This window comes from Rana temporaria, chromosome 1 (assembly GCF_905171775.1).
Source record: "Rana temporaria chromosome 1, aRanTem1.1, whole genome shotgun sequence".
NCBI lineage: Eukaryota > Metazoa > Chordata > Amphibia > Anura > Ranidae > Rana > Rana temporaria.
Window position 1 is genome coordinate 678,920,316 of NC_053489.1, and position 25,531 is coordinate 678,945,846.

The 25,531-nt window shown below is 42.4% G+C and overlaps 1 protein-coding gene across 1 annotated transcript; it reads left to right on the plus strand.

Moving 5' to 3' along the window:
• Positions 1–23,434: 23,434 nt before the first annotated feature.
• LOC120925082 (serine/threonine-protein kinase SBK1-like) lies at positions 23,435–25,236 on the plus strand. The gene is made up of 3 exons (XM_040335961.1): positions 23,435–23,574; positions 23,746–23,948; positions 24,395–25,236. Exons 1-3 carry the CDS (start codon positions 23,454–23,456, stop codon positions 25,148–25,150), a joined length of 1,080 nt encoding a protein of 359 aa, XP_040191895.1. The 5' UTR covers positions 23,435–23,453; the 3' UTR covers positions 25,151–25,236.
• Positions 25,237–25,531: the final 295 nt, after the last annotated feature.

Genomic DNA, 25,531 nt, shown 5'->3' on the forward strand with positions numbered 1-25,531 from the left:
CTCTTGATGCTAAATCTGGCATTCACCTGAGGGCCACAGTTTGACACCACTAGTCCCAACAATGGAGGTTGTCTTCCATAAATATTGTCATTGTGATGGAAATAGTATCAGCAGTCACATCTCAGTCGGGTACTTCCTCTTTAACATATCAATTCCCAAGCCGATCACCATAAGGACAATCAATTCTGTATTGGGTGTAACGGCTCTCCATATTCTGTAGATAGATACTTTGGTTTTGCTTTGGCAATTACTATTTTTAATGAATAACACAATCTCAGTTATATTACCTTTATCTAAATTTCAAGTTTTTTTTTAATTGCTTCTGTTAAATATTTTTCTCTACATTTCATTTTTCCAGGTTCTTCTTTTAGTGACTGTGACAGACCTAGCCGGGACTAGCGGAGCTGGCATTTGGGGGAACGGTGCTCTTTGTGAGCTTTATGCCTGGGGACCCTTGAGGTGGTGTTACTTTGTATTCAGGTCCATGACCCCCAAGACACACAGAAACAAAGACTCTGGGAACCCTGTATATGCCATATTAGAAATATTGACTGATTCATATGGGACACATACTGTTAGGAGATGCTGATGTCAACTCCAGCTGTAGGCAGCTGTAGTGCAGGGCAGCCTAGGTGGCTGCAAGAGGAAGTGTGTTAGCAAGTGTATATACTAACTTTTCAGCCGATTTGATATGTTTATGTGTACATAGGTTCACAGCTGTTTGGCCTCTATAATTGTCTCCATAACCATTTTGGAGAAGCCTGGTGTCCTGATAGGACAAGCAAATCTTGGGAGATTTGGTTGGCCATGTTTGGGTGGATACCTAGGAAAACCCAGCCACGTTTAGGATAGAACACGTGTGTGTATAGATAGGGACAGAGACCCTGCTTGTGAGGGAGAGTTAGGAGAAGGTAGGGAGAGTGTTCCGGCCTGTGAGGGATAGCACAGGGTTCCTACAGAGTCCATGTTCAGCAATCAAACGAGTATTGTCTTGTTTGTAGTTGTCAGCGGTAGGAATATCTGATATCTATATTCAGACTGGGAGGAAGTGGTACATGATGAAAGCACTCAAGCAGAGTATGGGAATTTTCGTTACTTTGGTGGCAAGCAGTGAAATTCTTCCCGCAGTCTGGGATATCCAAACTTCCACCTGGATCTAAGGTCCAGATAGCAGTAGAGGAGAGGTACAGATGTCAGCTGCCATGGAAGAGGAATTGAGAAGGATGTTGCGAGAGATGCAGATACAGCACAGAGGACCACTGTCAGAGCAGGTCCTGCTGGGATGGTTTGGTTCTATTCACTGTGAACTCCGGAAGGAAGCGCTAGCCCCTGAGCAGCGACACCAGGGAAAAGTTCTCCCCTCCTGGTTGCAGTATGGATTGCGGGTGCTGTTTTTGGGAGAAAAACCTCATAAGGAGCAGACAGCTAAATTAAGCAGGCTGGTCTGGACAGAGATGCGGCTGGAAGAGAGCTACAGAGCCCTCCGGTGGCATGTATCCCAAGCGTGCCCTTGGCAAGCGGATGGCAGCCCAACGGAAGGCTTTGGCTATGGCGGCCTGGGACTGTTGTATGTGAAGCTGACAGGGGACCCTAACTTTGGGAGTGATTTGGAGTGGCGGTTGGACGAAATCATGGATTTCAGAGAAGGGCTACTGAACGTCTCGGAAGTGCACTGGGCACAGGAAGATATAGATTTTCTGGCTGTTCAGGAATGGGAGCTGGAGATCGCCTACAGACGGCTGCTAGACTCTGCTCAGCGCCAGGGCTGGCCTCCCTTTGCCTCGGACTATCAGGAAATACCAATTGACAACTCTGAAATCCTGGCTGAAAAGTCAGCAATTTGGCAGAGTAACAGTGTGCCAACCTGCCCCCGCAGCTATAGTCGCGGAGGTCTTATGGCGGATGCAGCAAGTGTTGACTGTCCTTGATGATCCTGTTTCTGCATGGGATGATCTTGGATGGAGGAATGTGCCTGTCCAGCAGTATGCCAGAGAATCAGCAGTGGAAAATATGAGGAAAGGTGTCTCTATATGGAAACACTAACAGCGCTCAGGTAAAAGAAAAAAATCTAAAATATGGAGATTGCCATTCCCAAAGCTGAAGTGCTGACAAAAGGGCAGTGCACTGCTAACCTCTGCCCAGCACTGATAGCATCTTCTGGGTTCCACGGACAGGAGATGGTGACCCTCTATCCCCAGACACCAGTTGCAGAGACAGGGGATTTGATAGGTTGTTATTCCTCAGCAGAAAAGTCTAATGAGCCTCCAGTAAAAGAGCTGGTATTGGGGCCAAACTTCACTGTGCTCTACCCAACGCCAACAGCAGTATCTGTGGAGTTGCAAGGAACTTCCCCAGTTGAAGCGCTGGTCACCGGACAGAGGGTCCAAGACCTCTGCCCCACACCTGTGACAGTTCTGGAGGCTCAGGGTGAGAAGGTGACAATCACTTTCCATCATTCCTCATCATTTCATCATTCCTCATCATTCCTCCCCAACAGTCGGCCAGGATGGATAAAGCGGTCTATCCTCCCCAGCAAAGATCCATGCACCTGGGAGACAGTAACACAGACATGTCGTCCCAGCAGCCAGATGAGGGAACAAAAAAAGCAGCCAGCTCACCTCCCCAATGGCAGCTACACAGTTTGGGAGTGGAGGAATCCAGCCTCCTGCCCCAAGCGGATGATGTGGAGTTCCCAGCAGAAGCGCTGGCAACAGGGCAGAGTTCTACGAACCTCTGCCCAGCACCGGCAACAACTGTGGAGATCAGGGAGCTGGGGCAATCGGCCCCTCTGCTCAGCAGCAGACCGAGCCATGGAATGTTAAAACCACCCAGCTAAAGCAATGGCAGCCGGACAGAGAGTCAATGACCTCTGTCCCATACCTACTGATGTCAACTGCTCCTTGCAGCCAAGATTGGAGATCATGTGGACTGACTATGTGAGTTCACTTTACCCGACTAACGCATGTCCAGACCAGGTGGAGGTCTGGGACCTTGTTAGTCGACTTTTGATGGGGGAGAAATGAAACAGACCTAGACTGGACAGAGACTTTTGGAGAGAACTGAATGCTAGCCTCTTGCCTTGCGATCATGGGCCCTGGCATTTGGGGTAATGGTGCTCTTTGTGAGCTGTATGCCTGGGGATCCTTGAGGTGGTACTTTGTATTCAGGTCCATGTCCCCCCGAGACACACAGACTCTGGGAACCCTGTATATGCCATATTAGAAATAGTGACTGATATCAGAATGTTGGGACATCTGATCTCAACTCCAGTTGTAGTGCAGGGAAGCCTAGCTGGCTACAAGAGGAAATGGGTTAGCAAGTGTATATACCCACTTTTCAGCCGATTTGATATGTTTGTGTACATATGTTCAGAGCTGTATGGCCTCTATAATTGTCTCCAGCACCATTTTGGAGAAGCCTGGTGTCCTGATAGGACAAGCAAATCTCTGTAGATTTGGTCGTCCATGTGTTGGTGGATTACTTTTTATATTAGAAAAACCCAGCCATGTTTAGGACAGAACACGTTTGTCCCTATCTATACACACACACACACACACACACACAGAGACCCCACTTGTGAGGGAGAGTTAGGAGAATGGAAAGTAGCAAAAGACGGATGGACGGCCACACACCAAAGAACTCTTGAGTTGTCTTTAGTGAAGGAACATAAGCAAACACCGCAAATACACAGCAGGAATCAAAAACAGCCGACGCGTTTCACAGTTAGTGCTTATTCAGGCCAGAGTTAGGAGAAGGTAGGGAGAGTGTTGCAGCCTATGAGGGATAGGTCAGGGTTCCTACGGAGTCCACGTTCAGCAATCAAACAAGTATTGTCTAGTTTGTAGTTGTCAGCAGTTGATATATCTATCTATATTCAGACTGGGAGGAAGTGGTATAAGACGAAAGCATTGAAGCGGAGTGTGGGACATTTTGTTTACAGTGACCATCTCCATGCAGTAGGCATATCTGATGAACAACAGGAGACATAAAGGGGAAGCTACATAGCAAGTATATTGATATTGAAAATGATTGTTGGGTCTATCCAGTTCATCTATTCAACGTTTTTCTTTCAGCTCTGCTTTATCTCTCTGCGTCCTTCAGTCTCCCCCATGTCATCTTTTCTTCTCTATTTGTAGTTGCTGGTGGCTAGCGTCAGAATTTGTCATAAAAGCTTTAGGGATTAAGGATTCTCTTTGCAACTTTGAATGTTCATTTTGCTTATCCATCCAACAGGCAGCAAAGTTTTGTTGAGTCTTTCCCTCACATTTACTGGATTTTTTTCTCAATAACCTTTACATTTTTAATAAATGCAAAAATAAATTATTAAATTGCAGCTTACCAATCCAACGTGGTGGTTTCATTATTTTTTTAGGCTTTTTTCCTTTATTTTCATCTGGTGAATCTGCTGGTAAGTCTGTTGTTTTTCAACTTACTTTAACAGACCAAGCTGTCCAGACAAAATAGTAGTTAGAGGATCCAGAAAAACTATTTACTACTTATAGTGGTGCTTGCAACGACCAGTGTTTAATAATTTATGTAAAACCTTTATTCTAAAAGGAAAAAATGCTGGAAATGATTATAGAGAGCTAGATTCAGAGACGTTTACGACGGCGCATCAGTAGATACGCCGTCGTAACTCGAAATCTATGCCGTCGTAAATTTAAGCGTATTCTGGAAACCGGATATGCTTAAATTAGGCTAAGATACGAGCGGCGTAAGTCATCTACGCCGTCGTATCTTAGGGTGCATATTTACGCTGGCCGATAAGTAGCGCTTCCGTTGATTTTGGCATAGAATATGCAAATAAACTAGATACGCAGATTCAGAAACGTACGTGCGCCTGACGCATTTTTTTAAAATCCAAAAGCAATAGAAGAAGGAAAATCACCGCTCAAGGTGGGTCTGCTATAGGGTCATACACAGGTGTAGGATTCCATGGGTGCTGGCAGTGCACTAGGCAAGCATTGGCGTAAAATGAAGGATGGATGGCCGCACTCCAAACCAAACAGGTTGTCTTTATTTAAACGAACAGCAAAAACATACCAGATCACAGCAACAGAAACAGAAGAATAACCGACGTTTCGCACTGACAGTGCTTATTCATGGCTTATATGAAGCGCTGCTGGCCATGAATAAGCACTAAGTCAGTGTGAAACGTCGGTTATCCTCCTGTTTCTGTTGCTGTGATCTGGTATGTTTTTGCTGTTCGTTTAAATAAAGACAACCTGTTTGGTTTGGAGTGCGGCCATCCATCCTTCATTTTACGCCAATGACGCATTTTTTTACGTCGTTTACATAAGGCTTTTTCCGGCGCAAGGTTAGTCGAACAAAAAGCTGGCCTAGCCAATGTTAAGTATGGCCGTTGTTCCCGCGTCGAATTTTGAAATTTTTACGTTGTTTGTGAATGGGGCTGGACGTAATTTACGTTCACTTCGAAACCAATATGTCCTTGTGGCGTACTTTGGAGCAATGCACACTGGGATATGTCCACGGACAGCGCATGCGCCGTTCGTTAAAAACATCAATCACGTCAGGTCACGAATCATTTACATAAAACACGCCCCCCCTGTTCCTCATTAGAATTAGGCGCGCTTAGGCCAGCCCATTTACGCTACACCGCCGTAACTTAGGAGGCAAGTGCTTTGTGAATACAGCACTTGCCTCTCTGATTAACGGCGACATAGCGTAAATACGCTACGCTACGCCGGGTCAAAATTAGGCCGCCCTACCTGAATCCAGTTAAAAGTGTTTAGCTGGAGTTTGGCTTCAATTTCTTAGCCAAATCCCTCAAAATCTGCAAGTCCATCTAGCACTCCCCTCCCCCAGACTAACAATGCTGCTCTCCAAAGGTGTCTTCTTTATTACTTCATCCAGAACTCGGATACCCTAAGATAGGAAATGTAATACTGGCAGGACCAACGCGTGAAATAAAGAAAAATTCATACAAAAGAAAACAAATGCAGTCATTGGATTGGTAAACTTCAATATATTCCTATTTTTGTATTGGGATTTAATGTCACTTTAATGTCACATCCTCCTGTTCCTGGTGCCATGGGCTTCTACATTCCTCTATCACTTTACCTTTAGCAAATAAAGCGCTTGCATTAGCAATCTTGGCCATAATTTTCTATGTGATGAATAAAACTTTCAGTAACTATACAACAGAACACATCAAATCAAAACGTATCCCATAATAGTCCCCCGTACTCACGACCAAACATGTCTGCTGAAACTGGTCCGCAGACCAGTTTCAGCAGACATGTTTGGCCGTGTGTAGGCCCGAGCGGACCATTTTCGGGCGGATCGGACAGGTTTCCAGCGGACAACTGTTTCCTGGACTTGCTTTAAAACAGTCCGCTGGAAACCTGTCCCCCCGACATGTACGGTCGTCTGTACAGACCTACCGTACATGTCCGGCCGCCCGCCAGCCCTCGCATGCGTCGAATGACTTCGACGCATGCGTGGAAGCATTTTAAAGGCAGGCCGCCCACGTCGCCGCGTCATTGTCGCGGCGACACCGCGGACACGCCCCGCGTATTGTTTACGCGCGGACCTTTGTTCGATGTGTACAGCCATCGAACAGAAGTCCCCGGGCAGACATGTCCGATGAAAACGGTCCGCGGACCGGTTTCATCGGACATGTCTGCTCGTGAGTACTCGGCCTAAGACTGGAATATTCCGTACACAGGACTGAGACACAACATTTATAATAACAATGGTATCTACCATGAATAATCTGAGCCTACACCCGAAAGACAATAGACAGAGGGGACATGGGGAACAATAGTGATGGGATACGGTGTATATGGTAAACACAACAAACAATAGTACAGGTAGACCCTCCAGGAATACAATATGAATACTAAACTCTGGCAGTGTTATGGTAATGACTACCACATCCAATTCAACAGACAATGTCAGGGGTGTAGAACACCTAGAAAATTAACCGCAACTAATAAAAAATAAAGGCCCGGATTCACAAAGCACTTACGCCAACGTATCTCCAGATACGCAGCGCAAGTGCAAATATGCGCCGCCGCATCTATGCGCCGGGCCCACAAACTAAGATACGCCTAAAAACAGGCTTCATCCGACCGACGCAACTTGCCTACGCCGGCGTAGAGTGGGCGCATATTTACGCTGGACGCATTTGGCGCTCCCATTGTATTTCTATTCACATATGCAAATGAGGGAGATACGCCGATTCACAAACGTACGTGCGCCCAACGCAGTGCACGTAAAGTCATACGTCCCACGTAAAGTTATGCCCCATAAAGGAGGTGTAACTCAGCACAATCCATGCAAAGGGCTGCACCAGGGAACACAAGCCGACGTAGGACGTGAATATGACTAGGCGTAGGTTACGTTCACGCCGTAGGCAGTGATCCGGTGTATCTTAGGGAGTAGTTCCGACGTGATTCTGAGCATGCGCACTGGGATGCGTCCATGGGACGGCGCATGCGCCGTTCGTTATACGTATCTGTCTGGCGCTTGGCCCATCATTTGCATGGGGTCACGCCTCATTTGCATGGCTCACGCCCACTTCCACCTACGCCAGCTTACGCCTAGGAAACCCAGCGCAGTTTTGGCAGCACTGGCTTTGTGAATTCAGTGCTTGCCTCTCTGCGCTGCGTCGGCGTAGCGTACAGGAGATACGCTATGGCGGCATAAATTTACACCGCTGTCTGTGAATCCGGGCCAATGTATGCAAGATATATTAAAAAAAATCCAATAAATGTTTATCTGATTCACTGACCATATACACAGCTCCATACCCTAGAACATGTATAACAATGTAAAGAAAGACCAAAACTCTTATCTACTTATCTAATTGGAAGTCACTTCTATAAATTTCCACTTTTCCAACATTAAAGCCCCCAAAACACTTTCTCCTATAATGCCGCGTACACACCACCATTTTAATGTCATGGAAAAAACAATATTTATATCGACGTGATTCTTCTCAAGCCTGCCTTGCATACACACGATCGTGAAAAAAAAATGCTTGAGCAAAGCGCAGTGATGTACAACACGTACGAACGCACTATAAAGGGAAAGTTTTATTTGGATGGCGCCACCCTTGGGGCTGCCTTTGCTGATTTTGTGTTAGTAAAAGTTTGGTGAAAGACGATTCGCGCTTTTCAGTCTTCGCGCTTTTCAGTCTGTTGCAGCGTGACGAATGTGCTATCTCGATTACAAACGCTAGTTTTACCAGAACGAGCACTCCCATCTCATAACTTGCTTCTGAGCATGCACAGTTTTTTGATGTCGTTAAAGCCTACACACGACTGTTTTTCACAATGCGAAAAAATAGAGCATGTTATAAATTTTGAATGCCCATTTTTCACGTCATGAAAAATGCTTTGGAGCCCACACATGATTAGTTTTTAATGACATTTAAAAAAAATGCATTTTTCACGTAATTAAAAACGGTCGTGTGTACGCGCCACTAGTTTCCCTTTCCTGAATAAATAATAAAAACAAATCACTTAAGGTTTGACACAGGAATTTTCCATACACAGGACTGAAACTCAACATGTAAAATAACAATAGTATCTACCCTGAATAATCTGAGCCTACTCCCGAAACACAATAGACAGAGTGGACACCGGGAACAATAGTGATGGGATACGGTGTATATAGTAAACACAACAAAAAATAGTACAGGTGACCCTCCAGGAATACAATATAAATACTAATAACTGCCATTGTTATGGTAATGACTACCAGACCCAATTCAACAGACAATGTTAGGGTGTAGAACACCTAGAAAATGTATCTCAACTAATAAAAAATAGTATGCAAGATGTATTAAAAAAACAATCCAATAAATGTTTATCTGATTCAAAGACCACATACACAGCTCCATACCCTAGAACATTTATAACAGTGTAAAGAAAGACCAAAACTCTAATCTACTTGTGAAATTGTCACTTCTCTAATTTTCCAACACTAAAGCCCCCAAAACACTTTCTCCTGTAACTTAGTTCCCCTCTCCCAAAAAATACAATGCATTTAGTTGACACAATATCTAAAAAAAAAAAAAAACCTAAGGGTGTTCCAAAAATAAAAAAAGTCAAGATTTTTCTGCCTTATGAAGAGAAAATGAAAATCCCAGAGAAAAACATGCAACATCTGTAACTATCTTTGTTTCGTCACCAACAAAAAACACAAATACAAGAAATTGAAGTAAGTTGAGCAAAAAATATATAATACAAATAAAAATGTACGCATTAAAAGTGACCTGTTTTTAATGATTGTTCCAATATACTCTTCTAATATAATTGCAGGATATCAAAATTATTTTTTAAAACATTCAGTGGGGTATCCTTCCTATTTCTTCTTATAAAAAAAATGTGCCTATTGTATCTATGTTACACTGAAAATTCTCGATCTAATGTCCTGACAAACTGGTAAGTAATTATGTTACCCAAAATCTATATACTTTACCAAATGATATCACTAGAGAAATCAGATCTCAGAGAGAATTCTTAGTCTAAAGCTGGTCATAGATGGGAAGGGTTTAGAGATTAATCGCTATAAATAAGACAGGTCCATTGAATTGTTCTTCAAACTATAAAATGTAATCAGCATAAAAATCATATATATATATATATATATATATATATATATATATATATATATATATATATATATATATATATATATATATATATATATATATATATATATTTATTCATTTTTGTCAATAAAGTCCTTTTTAAATTAAACCCATTGGTATACAATGTTACTGGAAATTAGACATAATGGTATAAAAGAACCAGCAAGAACTTACAGTTGATGTTACAATGAGTTTTTTCTCAATGAATTACCTTGTTAATATTTCCTTTTGTATTAGTTATTCAGTTTAGAATCAGGTAAATAATCTTTTAAGATTAACATTTCCACCATATTAACCATAAAATGGACAATTATTTTTGTTTTATAAGTCAGTAAAGTTTTAAAATATTTGGGTTCCATCATGTTAATTCTCTCATTTATTCTCTAGAAAACCTGTTTATATGTAAATTGGCAGCAGCAACTCAGGCTTATTTACATAACAGTTACATTAGAAGTCAGCCAATGGAAACCCTCAATTTTCTGACTTCCCCGCCCATCTTCCTTTTATAAAGAGGGTCTCAACCTCTCATCAGTCATTCTACTTTCAGAGATCCCGGTCTACACATCTATTACAGCCTAGCTGGAGATTTGGTGACGTTTTCCGGTGTTGATCTGCAGAGGAACAGAATATTCAGAGAATCTAATCCAAACTTCATCACCACTGAATCCCCACCACAGTAAGGTAAGGTCACTTTCATCTAACCAATCAATGTATCTTTATATATTTATCACACAAACCTCTGCAGTATTATTATCTGAATGTTCATTAAATAATAAAGATCTATATATTAAAAACTGCCAAAAGAGGCAATGGATGGAGGTTCAGGACAGGATATTATGTAATACAATGTATAGAGAAGACAGGATAGACATTGGAGGTCTGCAGTGACCAGCCTGATGAAAAAGTTGTTAGTAATACATTATATGCAATAAAAGTTGAGGTAGTAATTTGTGTGATGTAATACATGTTGTACCATTGCATGATTTTCTTGTTTATAAATAGATTGCTGGCTTTCCTTATTAAGTCCTTTAAATCCATAAATTTATGTCGTTGTGTTCCAGCTTTATATTTAGTGGCCAAACCTTATTCCTGAGTCCTATACATATAGATGTGGAGGTCTATTGAGCATTTCATATTTATGGATATATAACTGAGGGTAACAGTATTCATATTTGACACATTTCTATGGTTTCTTTTTAAAGATAATTTGTCTGCCTAATAATGTAATAAAAACATAATTTTTTTGCTCTCCAGGACACTATGGCCCCCGTTGCTCATGGTGTGGAACGTCTTCTGGACAGAATGGTCTCCTTCTCCTCACAAGGACTACAGAAGGTAGACATACAGGAGCACTTCCTCATTGTGAAGGAACTTGGAAAAGGCGGTTTTGGAAAAATATTCTCGGCACACAACAAAAACACAGGTATTTAATCCAATCACCATTTCAATGTCCTCTACAAACATTTATGTATATGGAAGTAAATTTGATCTGTAAGATATAGACTTTTCAAAAGGGGTCACTAAGAGCCCATTCACATCTAGGCGTTTTTACGCCTGTAGTGCTACGCCGCTGCCGCCAGAGGGATGAGAACACATGTCCCTCTATGGAGATGGTTCACGTCTCCACGCCGGACGCCTGCCGCCTGAAAAAAGGTCCCGGACCTTTTTTTCAGGCTGCTTTCGGCGTTCGGCTAGGAGATGGGAAGCATCTCCATAGAGGGGGTCAATCTGGGGCACATCTAGGCAGACAATACCGGCGTTTTGTCGCCGCAAATCACCGTACAAAACGCCGCTATTTGTACCGCAATTTGTGCCGCGAATTTGTCTGCCTAGGTGTGAATGGAGCCTTATTGTAGAATTACTCTAAATTTAAAAGCAGAATGTTTTACATCTCTATAAATATAAAATGTATAAAACATTAATACATGTTGGTAAGATTATTTAGAAAACTAAGGATTGGTCTGATTCTTGGGAGCAGTTATGCAAATCTCAGAATGTCTTGATTGGTACATATCTGTCTGAAGGAGTGAACAGACAATTAATTAAAAGAATACGTGAAGGAAAGTCAGGTTGGGGAGGATATGATGCTAAAGATGCTGGGTGTCCTCCAGCCAGCTGTCTGCTGGTAAGGATGAGGTTTAACAATAAATGAAGCATAATACATTCTCAATCTAGAAGCAACAGTGAAACATACAGAAATTACCAGCTTAATATTTCCAATTTTTGATCTAAAGGTTAACTTCTTTTTTTTTTTTTACACAGGTCAAAGAATGGCATTGAAGGTCATTGATAAAAACAGAAGCAGTCAGCGGTCTTTCCTCCGGGAGTTCAGTATTTCCTTTTTACTTTCAGTTCATCCCAACATCATTGAGTGCTGTGGCCCCGCCTTCACCACCACCGACCACTTTGTATTTGCCCAAGAACTGGCACCTCTTGGCAATCTGCTCTCCATGATTATACCAAATGTAAGTACAATTAGATACTGTATAAGTACAAATGTGTGTTTTTTTTAGCTTTGCATAGAGTTAAGAGTTAAAACTCATGTAAATTTTTGTTTGATGCTGTCTGTATCCTTTTGGAAAGATTTCCTGTAAATTTCTCCCAGAGAGATGTAACAAGAAGTGAGAGGAAACTCTTGGTTAGTAGAGGTGTTCATGTTGAAAGATTTACCTGAACCTTTTGATCTAACTATTTGTACTTGTTCTGAGCACCTACATACATACATATGGCACACAAATACACACATATTGTACATAGGGCTATATATAGAATTGTATTGTTTCTGGGTAAATATTCAGAATTTCTTGCTTCTGGATAAGTATTCATATTTTCTCCTTATATTCTACAGTACTGTATTTAACATATTTTGTACCTTGGTTATTTTTATTAATTTAACTTTTTTTTTTTAGGTTGGAATTCCAGAAGATGCAGTAAAAAGATGTGCTGTGCAGATCTCCAGTGCTCTTCAATTCATGGCAGCAAAAGGACTGGTACACATGGATGTGAAGCCAGATAATGTTTTAGTTTTTGACAGGGACTGCCACTCCATCAAGTTTACAGACTTTGGCCTTGCTAAGGTCAAAGGGACAGTGATTAGAGGCAAGTGTGGCACCAAGTCCTTTATGGCTCGAGAAATGTGCAACATTGAAATTTCAGATGGCCTGGTTGCAGATGGCAGCCTTGACGTTTGGTCGTTTGGAGTGGTCATCTATTGCCTACTTACAGGGGAGCTTCCATGGGAGGATGCCGTTCCCAAAGACGACAAATATAAACATTTTGTTGAATGGCAAAGCAATTTCCAAATGCACAAATTTCCTGAAACATTGACCAAGGTTGGCTCTGGAATTTGGTGGATGTTGGGTGATCTTTGGGCCATTGACTATACTAAAAGATGTCAACCTTCAGAAGTGCTTAAGTACCTGAGTGAAAGCTGGAAAGCAGAAACCATAAGACAAGGTGATGAGGATCCCAAGGAAAAAAGTTTTTTTGTGCAATCTCATGAACCCCTGTGTGAGCCTTCCCATCAGAGCACCTCACAAGACAGTTACGCAACTTTCAGGTCCACGTCTGGTTGTTTGGTTATAGACACTTCTGTATCCGAATCTGAGATGACTCCAGAGCCACAGAAGGACAACATGGCAGAGGGTCTAATCATGTTCGATTGATGAGTTCTCTTTACATGTTGGTGTAGAAGTAGATATCGGTTAAACGAGAATTGGAGGGTGATGGAGCACCTGAAAGAACAACACATATGGTCAGTAGGGATGAGCTTGATGTTTGGTTCGAACATAGGTGAGACTCAAACATTGGGTGTTCGCCCATTTGTCGAAAAACAAACCTTATGGGGCGTTAAGGGCAAATTCGAGAGGCGCTGAATGCCCTATAATGCACTGCAAGATTGCAGTGCATTGCTGTATGATGATTGGCCAAAGCATTTACCATGACCTGCATGCTTTGGCTAGTCCCAGCACCCTCTGCTAAGAGAGCCATAATTGGCCAAGGGCAGAGTGCCTTTGGCCAATCATGGCTCAGGGGGACCAAGTCCACTCCCCACACTATATAAGGCTGCCTGCACGTCGGCCCTGTGTGTAGTGTGTTGTTGGTGTGGACGGAGAGTTAGTGTGATTTAGATTGAGCAGGCAAGTTATTCAGTTAGCTCAACTGCAGTGTATTTTAATAAAAAAAATATATATATATATATATATATATATATATTGTGACAGGAAGTCAGGTAAATCTGTGGGTGTTGTCACAGACGGGACATACATTTCTGCCTTGTTTAGACAATACACCAATTGTTATTATGCGTCTTTTGCAAAAATAGCCAGACAAGGTCTAAAGGCCGTTGGAAAACTTCAGCTGTTCAGAATGAGGCAATTAAGGCCTCTATAAGTAGTCCAGAGGATTACCACTGATTTGCTGCATCCTGAGTCTTTGTGAGTAAGGAGAGCAGTGCCAGAAAGTCTTCTGAGAAGGTGAGGAGAGAATTGATCTTTCTGTGTGATAAAAATCAAAAGACTATTGTTTTTCTGCTGACCAGCAGTGTCTTCCCAGCACTAGGTTGTGCCAGACTCCATAGATAGGTTCCTGTGTGGTGAAGATAGACGCCCCAAGTGGCCAGGGTTTATTTTATGTTTGATTTTGTTTATGCTGTTTGGATGCTTGCACTTGTTTCCAGCAAGATGAAAGAATAAACCAAAATCTTTGTTTTCATCCGTCTTCGACTGCCTGTCTGTATAAATTCAGTGTGTGGTGAACCCATCCAGGGGGTCACACACCCCGCTACCGAGCTAACCCCTTACACAATATATATATATATATATATATATATATATATATATATATATATATATATATATATATATATATATATATATATATATATTGTTTAGATTATACACACACAAGACTGGCTGCATATATGTATATTTGTGTGTGTATATATGTATATACACACTGCATCCAGTGTAGCCTATATCTGACTGCAGGCTATTCCTGGTGTACTTTTTCTAATATACTTCAGTCGGTGTCCTTAATATATATATATACTGCTCAAAAAAAATTAAAGGAACACTTTTGAATTAGAACTCCTGGGATATTGATCTGGTCACTTAAGTAGCAGAGGGGGAGGGGTGTATACAGAGGGGGAGGGGTGTATACAGAGTGGGAGGGGTGTATACATAGAGGGTTGTTAATCAGTTTCAGCTGTTTTGCTGTTAATGGAAATTAACAACAGGTGCACTAGATGGGCAACAATGAGACGACTTCCAAAACAGGAATGTTTTTTCAGGTGGAGGTGTCTGACATTTTTTCCCTACTCATCTTTTCTGACTGTTTTTCACTAGTTTTGCATTTGGCTAGGGTCAGTGTCACTACTGGTAGCACAAGGAGATATTTGGACCCTCTAAAGGTTGCACATGCAGTCCAACTCCTCCAGGATGGCACATCAATACGTGTCATTGCCAAAAGGTTTGCCATATCTCCCAGCCCAGTCTCAAGAGCATTGAGGAGATTCCAGGAGACAGGCAGTTACTCTAGGAGAGCTGGACAGAGCCGTAAAAGGTCCTTAACCCATCAGCAGGACCAGTATATGCTCATTTGTGCAAGGAGGAACAGGACGAGCACTGCCAGAGCCCTACAAAATCACCTCCAGCAGGCCACTGGTGTGAATGTCTCTGACCAAACAATCAGAAACAGACTTCATGGGGGTGGCCTGAGGGCCTGATGTCCTCTAGTGTGCTCTGTGCTCACTGACGGACACTGTGGAGCTTGATTGGCATTTTCCATTGAACACCAGAATTGGCAGGTCTGCCACTGGTGCCCCATGCTTTTTACAGATGAGAGCAGGTTCACCCTGAGCATATGTGACAGATGTGAAAGGGTCTGGAGAAGCAACAGAGAACTTTATGCTGCCTGTAACATTATTCAGCATGACCGGTTTGGTGGTGTGTCAGTGATGATCTGGGGAGGCATATCCATGAAGGGACGCACAGACCTCTACAGGCTACACAATGGCACCCTGACTGCCATTCGGTATCGGGAGGAAATCCTTGGACCTATTGTCAGGCCCTACGCTGGTGCAGTTGGTCCTGGGTTCCTCCTGGTGCACAACAATGCCCGACCTTGTGATGAGAGCATGCAGCCAGTTCCTGGAGGATGAAGAAATTTATACCATTGAATGGCCCCCACGCTCACCTGACCTAAATCCAAAAAAACACCTCTGGGACATTATGTTTGGTCCATCCGGTGCCGCCAGGTTGCACCTCAGTCTGTTCAGGAGCTCAGTGATGCTCTGGTCCAGATCTGGGAGGAAATACCCCAGGATACCATCCATCGTCTCATTAGGAGCATGCCCTGATGTTGTCAGGCATGCATACAAGCACTTGGGGGCCATACAAACTACTGAGGACCATTTTGAGCAAAATGGAGTAGCTTGCTGCAAAATTTTTTCACTTTGATTTTCGGGGTGTCTTTGAATTCAGCCCTCTGTAGGTGGATAATTTCCATCAAATGATGTGCCATCCTTTCATTCCGAACGCATTACCCAGTCCATATCAGTATAGATATCCAGCATGAGATTTTTGCCTGTTGAGATCTGATATGTTTTCAAAGTGTTCCTTTAATTTTTTTGAGCAGTGTATATAGATAAAGCCAGTCTTGTGTGTGTGTGTGTGTATATATATATATATATATATATATATTATATTGCATCCCGTGTAGCCTATATATGACTGCAGCCCATTCCTGGTGTACTTTTTCTAATATACTTTTGGTGGTGTACACAATACCGTACAGCTGTAGTTGCTATTACACTTCTGGTGGTGTACACAATACAGTGCACCCCTAGTGAAATTGCTACTACTTTTCTGGTGGTTTACACAATACACAATACAGTGTAGTGTGGTGTTGTTCAACTAAATTAACAGCATGTCCGGAAGGCCACCAAGGAGAGGCAGATGCTCACAGGCCACTAAAAGAGGGCAAGCAGGCTCTGTGTCTACAGTCTACAGTGCTGGTCATGGACACAGTGCATCCTCAGCACGTGGCTGTGTTGTACACTTGTCCTTTTGTTTTTTGCTGGCCGTGTTAGTGAGCCACAACAAGCAGAAGAGTTGGTGGAGTGGATAACGAAGCCATCCTCATCCTCCTCTATCACAGAGGCTCAGAGTTTGCCTGCCAATGCAGCTGCCAAAGTGGCCTCTTCCATCGGCTACTTGTCAACAGTCAATTCTTCCCTAGCCCCACTATCATGCATGGAGGAGTCCCCCAAACTATTTGACCACAGTGTTGGGTACATGCTGCTGGAGGATGTGCAGCGATTTGAAGGCTCCAATGATGGTAGCCAGGTTGGGGAAGGGAGCAACATGAACCTAGAGAGAGAGGGTGCCCAAGAAGGACAAGAAACTGGCAGCCATGTTCCCCCAGCTGCAGCATACTGCCAAGTTTGCTCCAGTGCTGAGTAGAGAGTGGATGATGAGGTCACTGACTCTACTTGGGTGCCGGATAGAAGAGAGTATGAGGAGGAGGAGGCACATCACCAATGAGGCAGGATGTCCTCCAGGGTGCAACTTAAGGGCAGCCACCCTATTGCATCACCTCACAGAGATAAGCAGGTGAAGGGTGCTGCTGACTCTGTGCTTATTTTGAAAAGTTCTTTGGTGTGGGCCTTTTGACACGTGTGAAGCAGATTGCACCGTTGCTGTTTGCAACCTATGTCTGAAGCATATCAAGTGCGGCCAAAACAGCAAAAGATTGGGCATCACGTGCTTTACCAGACAGAGAAAGAAAGAGACAGAGCTATGAGTAAGCATCGGTTATCGATGTGAATCGCGTCAGATCTGTTACCCCACTGTTTGCAGTTTTTTTTGCTGTTGTAGTTTTCGTTTTACTGGAATAAAAGGCACCATTTTTTACACTTTATTGGAGTGCGGCTGTCCATCATCTCCTCCCTCTTATTTATGCTTTACCAGACATATGATGACCTCCCATGCAGTCCGTTGGCAAGAGCACTTGAAAGACCCACATCAAAGAACAAGGCGGACTTCTCCTTGCTCTTCATCTGGGATCTCCAACCCCACTATACCTCCAGTCCTCTCAGAAACCTGCACTGAGAGGAGTGCAGGTATAGCAATAGGTGTCCCAAGTACTTGCAGCCAATCTGCTAGCGATACACCACCATCCGTTTTATTTTATTTTTTAAGCAGGCAAATTTCCCTACCCCAATTGCTAAACCGTAAAAGTATATTTGGTCCCAGCCATCCACATGCTCAGCGTCTGAATGCTAGCTTGGCCAAATTGATAGCACTGCAACTGCTGCCTTTTCAGCTGGTAAACTCTGCCCCCTTTCGTGAATTTGTGGAATGTGCAGTACATTCCGGCTCTCTACCAGCATGTGGAAGGCAATGTCTTGGCTTTGTTGGACAGGGAGGTCAGCAGTAAGGTGCATATTACTGCTGACTCATGGTCCAGCAGGCATGGACAGGGACGTTGCCTTTCTTTCACGGCGCTCTGGGTAACTCCTGGCAGCTGGGAAGGATCAAGGACAGGGTTTAGTATTGTTGGAGATTTTTCTGCCAATACACCTCCATAATGCTATTAGTGATTCTGCCACAGCTCTCTCCTCCACCCCCTCCTCTTCTCCACCCTCTATGGCCTCTTCCTCTGCAGATTTGTCTTCTGAACCAGAAGTGCTCTGTATGCCTTCAAGGGGCTATGCAAGCACTCAGGCAAAAAGATGCCATGCGGCAGGGGCAGACTGAGAGGTGCTTCCTTCAGCCAGGAATAGTTGTATGCGACAATGGCACCACCCTCCTCTCCGCCCTGCAATAGGGTCACTTGACCCATGTTCCCTGTTTGGCTCACATCCTGAATTTGGTGGTGCAGTGGTTCTTCAGCAGGTTCCTGGGCTTACAGAATCTCCTGAGGCAGACCAGGAAAGTCTGTGGTCATTTCCGCCGGTCATATAATGCTAGTGCTATGCTGATCGACATTCAAAGGGAATGCAACCTGCCCAAGAACCGCCTCATTTGTGACATGCCCACCAGGTGGAACTCAATGTTGGCAATGTTGCAGCGGCTGCACACGCAGCAGAGGGCCATCGATAAGTACATCTGTGTGTATGGTACAAGGACAGGGTCAGGGGAGCTTGGCTTTTTTTTCGCACCGCCAGTGGCTACTGATCACTGTCCTGTCACTATTTGAGGAGGCCACAAGGATGGTGAGCAGTGACAGCGTATGCATCATTGATACTGTCCCTCTTGTCTTGCAGTTGGCGCACACACTTTGTGGAAAAATGGACAGGGCACCTGAGGCAGAACAACGGGAGGAAGAGGAGGACTTCCTTACCTCTCAAGGCCCCCTTAGTCCAGATAGTATTCCTGTGGGCCCGCCGATCACACAGGAAGAAGAAGAGGTGGAGGAGGGAGGAGGATTGTGTCAGCATGGAGGTGGAGGAGAACACTCAGCAGCAGTTCTCAAGGGATTGTTTTTAATCCCCATGGAGTTGTACGTGGCTGGGAGGAGATGGTTGCGGATCATGTGATCCTGAGTGTCCCAGAGGACTCGGGATAGAATGTCTCAATGAATCTCTAGAAATAAGCCCAGACATGGCAACTCAAATATTCATATTCTGACAGGTCCCTTTAATTGAATATTCCGTACACAGGACTGAGACACAACATTTATAATAACAATGGTATCTACTCTGAATAGGTTGGGCCTACACCTGAAAGACAATAGACAGAGGGGACATGGGGAACAATAGTGATGGGGTACGGTGTATATGGTAAACACAACAAACAATAGTACAGGTGGACCCTCCAGGAATACAATATGAATACTAAACACTGGCAGTGTTATTCTAATGACAACTACAACCAATTCAACAGACAGTGGGCCATATTCCCGTAGTTTTTGGGCGGGCGTCGCGTAAGCCATTTACACTCCACCGCCCCACCGCCCCAACCTACAGGAGCAAGTGCCGTATTCCCCAAACACTTGCTCCGTAGTTTGGGGCGGCGTGGTGTAAATGGCCCGGCGTATGGCAGCGTAAATCCAAGGGGGCAGCTTGTATTAAAAATAAGGGCGCCCCCGATTCTAACGAACTGCGCATGCGCCGGGCTTAAAATAGCCCACTGCGCATGCTCCAGTTCTCGGTGTAAAGTCGTATTCGCAGACGACTTAGTAAAACGACGTACCTGACGGGAAAACATGACGTGGACCCGACGCCATACTTAACATGGCCTACGTGGGACTGGCGTAAGGTTACCCCTCATAAAGCAGGGGTAACCTTATGCCTACGCAAACGACGTTAACGACGCGATTTCGTACGTGAATCGGCGTATCAGGCTCATTTGCATAAACAAATGAGACCTGAACGTAAACGCCACCTAGCGGCCGGCGGAGTAATTACATTTAGGATCCGACACTGTAAGTGTCTTACACTAGTCGGATCCTAGCCTAAATCCGGCGTATATTGTTTTGTGAATACAAAAAAAATGATACAATGATGGAATTTCCAATTACGCCGGTGTATCAGTAGATACACCGGCGTAATTTGTTTAAGAATATGGCCCATAAGGAGCTGTGGTGGCTCAACGCGATTGGCACTGCGCTGACAAGCCATTCACCTCTGCAGCTAGAGGTTCGGATCCCGGTCTCGGCTTCATGTGAATTGAGTTTGGTGGTCTCAGCCCGGCTCCCGGTGGGTGTGCTATGCAAAGTAAGCCTGTGCTTAGTACGCCCACCCCCCTCCCACAAAAACCACCACACCTACACACGCACTCTAAATTGGGTTAACACACTCACATTGACCACGCGGTCTCTAAAAGAGAGGCGAAGGACTAATGGGGCTGGTTGAGCGGGCTAATCCTCTCACTCCCTTATAGGGAGTCCCTCTGCCCCGTTGGGCTTCAAAGCGGAGCAGGTAGGGCGGGCTGTGTGGGAGGACCCCCTCACACACCCGCCATTGCCACCCGGGGCATGGAGAAAGGTGGCAGATTGCCTCTGGGGGAGGCCTGCCTACTCCCAACTCCTGCAGTCCGGCTCCTCTCTCGAGTACACGCACAAAAATACACTTTAAGAAAAAAAAAAAAAAGAAAAAAAAAAAAAAAAAAAGAATATGGCCCAATGTTAGGGTGTAGAACACCTAGAAAATTTATCTCAACTAATAAAAAATAAAAGATGCTAGATATATTAAAAAACAATCCAATAAATCTTTATCTGATTCAAAGACCATATACACAGCTCCATACCCTAGAACATTTGTAACAATGCAAAGAAAGACCAAAACTCTTATCTACTTGTGAAAATTGAAGGTCACTTCTATAAATTTCAACTTTTCCAACACTAAAGCCCCCAAAACACTTTCTCCTATAACTTAGTTTCCCATTCCTGAATAATACAATGCATTTAGTTGACACAAAATCTAAATAATAAAAACAAATGACTTAAGGTTTAACACAGGAATTTTCATGTACACAGGACTGAAACTCAACATTTATAATAAAGATGGTATCTACCCTGAATAATCTGAGCCTACACCCGAAAGACAATAGACAGAGGAGACACCGGGAACAATAGTGATGACATACAGTGTATATAGTAAACCCAACAAACAATAGTACAGGTAGACCCTCCAGGAATACAATAGGAATACTAAACTCTGGCATTGTTATGGTAATGACTACCATAACCAATTCAACAGACAATGTTAGGGGTGTAGAACACCTAGAAAATTAACCTCAACTAATAAAAAATAAAGTATGCTAGATGCAAGAGATATTAAAATAAATCCAATAAATCTTTATCTGATTCACTGACTATATACACAGCTCCATACCCTAGAACATTTATAACAACCTAAAGAAAGACCAAAACTCTTATCTACTTGTGAAAATAAGAAAGTCACTTCTATAAATTTCCACTTTTCCAACGCTAAAACCCCCAAAACACTTTCTCCTGTAACTCTTAGTTTCCCTTTCCTGAAAAATACAATGCATTTAGTTGACATAATATCTAAATAATAAAAAAAACACACTTAAGGGTTTTCCAAAAATAAAAACAAGTCAAGATTTTTCTGCCTTATCAAATAAAAAAAAAATACAAGAGAAAAACAACACGCAAAAACTGTAGCAATCTTTGTGTCATCACCAACAAAAAAACACAAATACAAGAAATGGAAGTTAGTTGAGCAAAAAGATATAAAACAAATACAAGTAAAAAGTCACTGGTTTTTAATGGTGTTTCCAATATAATCTTCTAACATAATTGCAGGATATCAAAATTATTTTTAAAATATTCAGTGGGGTATCCTTCATCTTTCTTCTTATAAAACAAAATGTACCTATTGTATCTATGTTGCACTGAAAATTCTCGATCTAATGTCCTGACAAAGTGGTAAGTAATTGTGTTACCCAAAATCTATATATTTTACCAAATGATATCACTAGAGAAATCAGATCTCAGAGAGGATTCTTAGTCTAAACCTGGTCATAGATGGGAAGGGTTTAGAGATGAATCTTTATAAATAAGCCCAGACATGGCGGCTCCAATATTCCTATCCTGACAGGTCCCTTTAATTGTTCTTCAAACTATAAAATGTGATCAGCAATAAAATCATATATATATTTATTTTTGTCAATAAAGTCCTTTTTAAACTAAACCCATTGGTATACAATGTTACTGGAAATTAGACAGAATGGTATAAAAGAACCAACAAGAACTTACAGTTGATGTCACAATGAGATGTTTTTTTTTTCTCAATGAATTACCTTGTTAATATTTAATTTTGTATTAGTTATTCAGTTTAGAATCAGGTAAATAATCTTTTAAGATTAACATTTCCACCATAAAATGGACAATTATTTTTGTTTTATAAGTCAGTAAAGTTTTAAAATATTTGGGTTCCATCATGTTAATTCTATCACTTATTCTCTAGAAAACCTGTTTATATGTAAATTGGAAGCAGCAATCCAGGCTTATTTACATAACAGTTACATTGGAAGTCAGCCAATGGAAACCCTCCATTCTCTGACTTCCCCGCCCATCTCCCTTAAATAAAATGGGTCTCAACCTCTCATCAGACATTCTACTTCCAGAGATCCCGGTATACACATCTATTACAGCCTAGCTGGAGATTTGGTGACGTTTTCCGGTGTTGAGCTGCAGTAAAACTGAATATTCAGAGAAACTAACCCGACTACATCACCGCTGAATCCCCACCACAGTAAGGTAAGGTCACTTTCATCTAACCAATCAATTGATCTTTATATATTTATCACATAAACCTCTGCAATATTATTATCTGAATGTTCATTAAATAATAAAGAACTATATATTAAAAACTGCCAAAAGAGGCAATGGATGAAGGTTCAGGACAGGATATTATGTAATACAATGTATAGAGAAGACAGAATAGACATTGCAGTGACCAGCCTGATGAAAAAGTTGTTAATAATACGTTAAATGCAATAAAAGTTGAGGTAGTAATTTGTGTGATGTAATACATGTTATACCATTGCATGATTTTCTTGTTTATAAATAGATTGCTGGCTTTCCTTATTTAGTCCTTTAAATCCATAAATTTATGTCGTTGTGTTCCAGCTTTATATTTAGTGGCCAAACCTTATTCCTGAGTCCTATACATATAGATGTGGAGGTCTATTGAGCATTTCATATTTATGCATATATAACTGAGGGTAACAGTATTCATATTTGACACATTTCTATGGTTTATTTTTAAAGTAAATTTGTGTAATAAAAACATTGTTTTTTTGCTCTCCAGGACACTATGGCCCCCATTGCTCATGGTGTGGAACGTCTTCTGGACAGAATGGTCTCCTTCTCCTCACAAGGACTACAGAAGGTAGACATACAGGAGCACTTCCTCATTGTGAAGGAACTTGGAGAAGGCGGTTTTGGAAAAATATTCTTGGCACACAACAGGAACACAGGTAATTAATCCAATCACCATTTCAATGTCTTCTACAAATATTTATGTATATGTCAGTAAATCTGATCTGTAAGATATAGACTTTTCAAAAGGGGTCACTAATTGTAGAAATTACCAGCTTAATATTTCCAATTTTTTGATCTAAGGTTAACTTATTTTTTGTTTTTCACAGGTCAAAGAATGGCATTGAAGGTCATTGATAAAAACAGAAGCAGTCAGCGGTCTTTCCTCCGGGAGTTCAGTATTTCCTTTTTGCTTTCAGTTCATCCCAGCATCATTGAATGCTGTGGCTCCGCCTTCACCACCACCGACCACTTTGTATTTGCCCAAGAACTGGCACCTCTTGGCGATCTACTCTCCATGATTATACCAAATGTAAGTACAATTAGAATACTGTATAAGTACAAATATATATATATTTTTGTAGGTTTGCATAAAGTTAAGAGTTCCTGACAATTTATTTGATGCTGTCTGTATCCTTTTGGAAAGATTTCCTATCACTTTCTCTCCCAGAGATGTAACAAGAAGTCAGAGGAAACTCTCTTAGCTTAGGTTGGTAGAGGTGTTCATGTTGAAAGATTTACTTGAAGCTATTATAACTATTTGTACTTGTTCTGAGCATCTAAATATGGAAAAATACATGCATACATACTGTACATAGGGCTATACATATAATTTTATTGTTTCTGGGTAAATCCGAATTTCGTGTTTCTTGAGAAGTATTCATATGTTCTCCAGTCCTTATATTCTACAATACTGTATTTCACATATTTTGTACCTTGGTTATTTTTATTAATTAACGTTTTTTCTTTTTTTATTAGGTTGGAATTCCAGAACATGCAGTAAAAAGATGTGCTGTGCAGATCTCAAGTGCTCTTGAATTCATGGCAGCAAAAGGACTGGTACACATGGATGTGAAGCCAGATAATGTTTTAGTTTTTGACCAGGACTGCCACTCCATCAAGCTCACAGACTTTGGCCTTGCTAAGGTCAAAGGGACAGTGATTAGGGGCATGTGTGGCACCACGTCCTTTATGGCTCAAGAAATGTGCAAAGTTGAAATTTCAGATGGCCTGGTTGCGGATGGAAGCCTTGACGTTTGGTCGTTCGGAGTGGTCATCTATTGCCTACTTACAGGGGAGCTTCCATGGGAGGATGCCATTCCCGAAGACGTCAAATATAAACGTTTTGTTGAATGGCAAAGCAATTTCCAAATGCACAAATTTCCTGAAACATTGACCAAGGTTGGCTCTGGGATTTGGTGGATGTTGGGTGATCTTTGGGCCATTGACTGTACTAAAAGATGTCAACCTTCGGAAGTGCTTAAGTACCTGAGTGAAAGTTGGAAAGCAGAAACCATAAGACAAGGTGATGAGGATCCCATAGAAAAAAGTTATTATGTGCAATCTCATGAACCCCTGTGTGAGGCTTCCCATCTGAACACCTCACAAGACAGTGATACAACTTTCAGGTCCACGTCTGGTCACTTGGTTATAGACACTTCTGTATCTGAATTTGACATTACTCCTGAGCCACAGAAGTACAACATGGCAGAGGCTCTAATCGTGTTCGATTGATGAGTTCTCTTTACATGTTGGTGTAGAAGTAAATATTGGTTAAACGAGAATTGGAAGGTGATGGAGCACCTAAAAGAACATCACATATGGTCAGTAGGGATGAGCTCGGTGTTCGGGTCGAACATCGGGTGTTCACTCGTTCGTCAAAAAACAAACATTATGAGGTGTTAAGGGCAAATTCAAGCAGCGCTGGATGCCCCATAAAGACAGGTTGCCCTCCAGGGTGCAGCTGAAAGGCAGCCACCCTATTGCATCACACCGCAGAGCTAAGCAGGTGCAGGGCGCTGCTGACTCCCCACTTATTTTGAAAAGTTCTTTTGGTGTGCGCCCTTTTTGACACGTGTGCAGCAGATCGCAACGTTGCTGTTTGCAACATATGTC

Bases quoted from the DNA above. Each gene is read 5' to 3' on its own strand.
- LOC120925082 (XM_040335961.1), top strand. From the start codon at position 23,454: ATGGTCTCCTTCTCCTCACAAGGACTACAGAAGGTAGACATACAGGAG. The intron at 23,575-23,745 runs GTAATTAATCCA...TGTTTTTCACAG, and splicing joins GGCACACAACAGGAACACAG to GTCAAAGAATGGCATTGAAG. The intron at 23,949-24,394 runs GTAAGTACAATT...TTTTTTTATTAG, and splicing joins TCTCCATGATTATACCAAAT to GTTGGAATTCCAGAACATGC.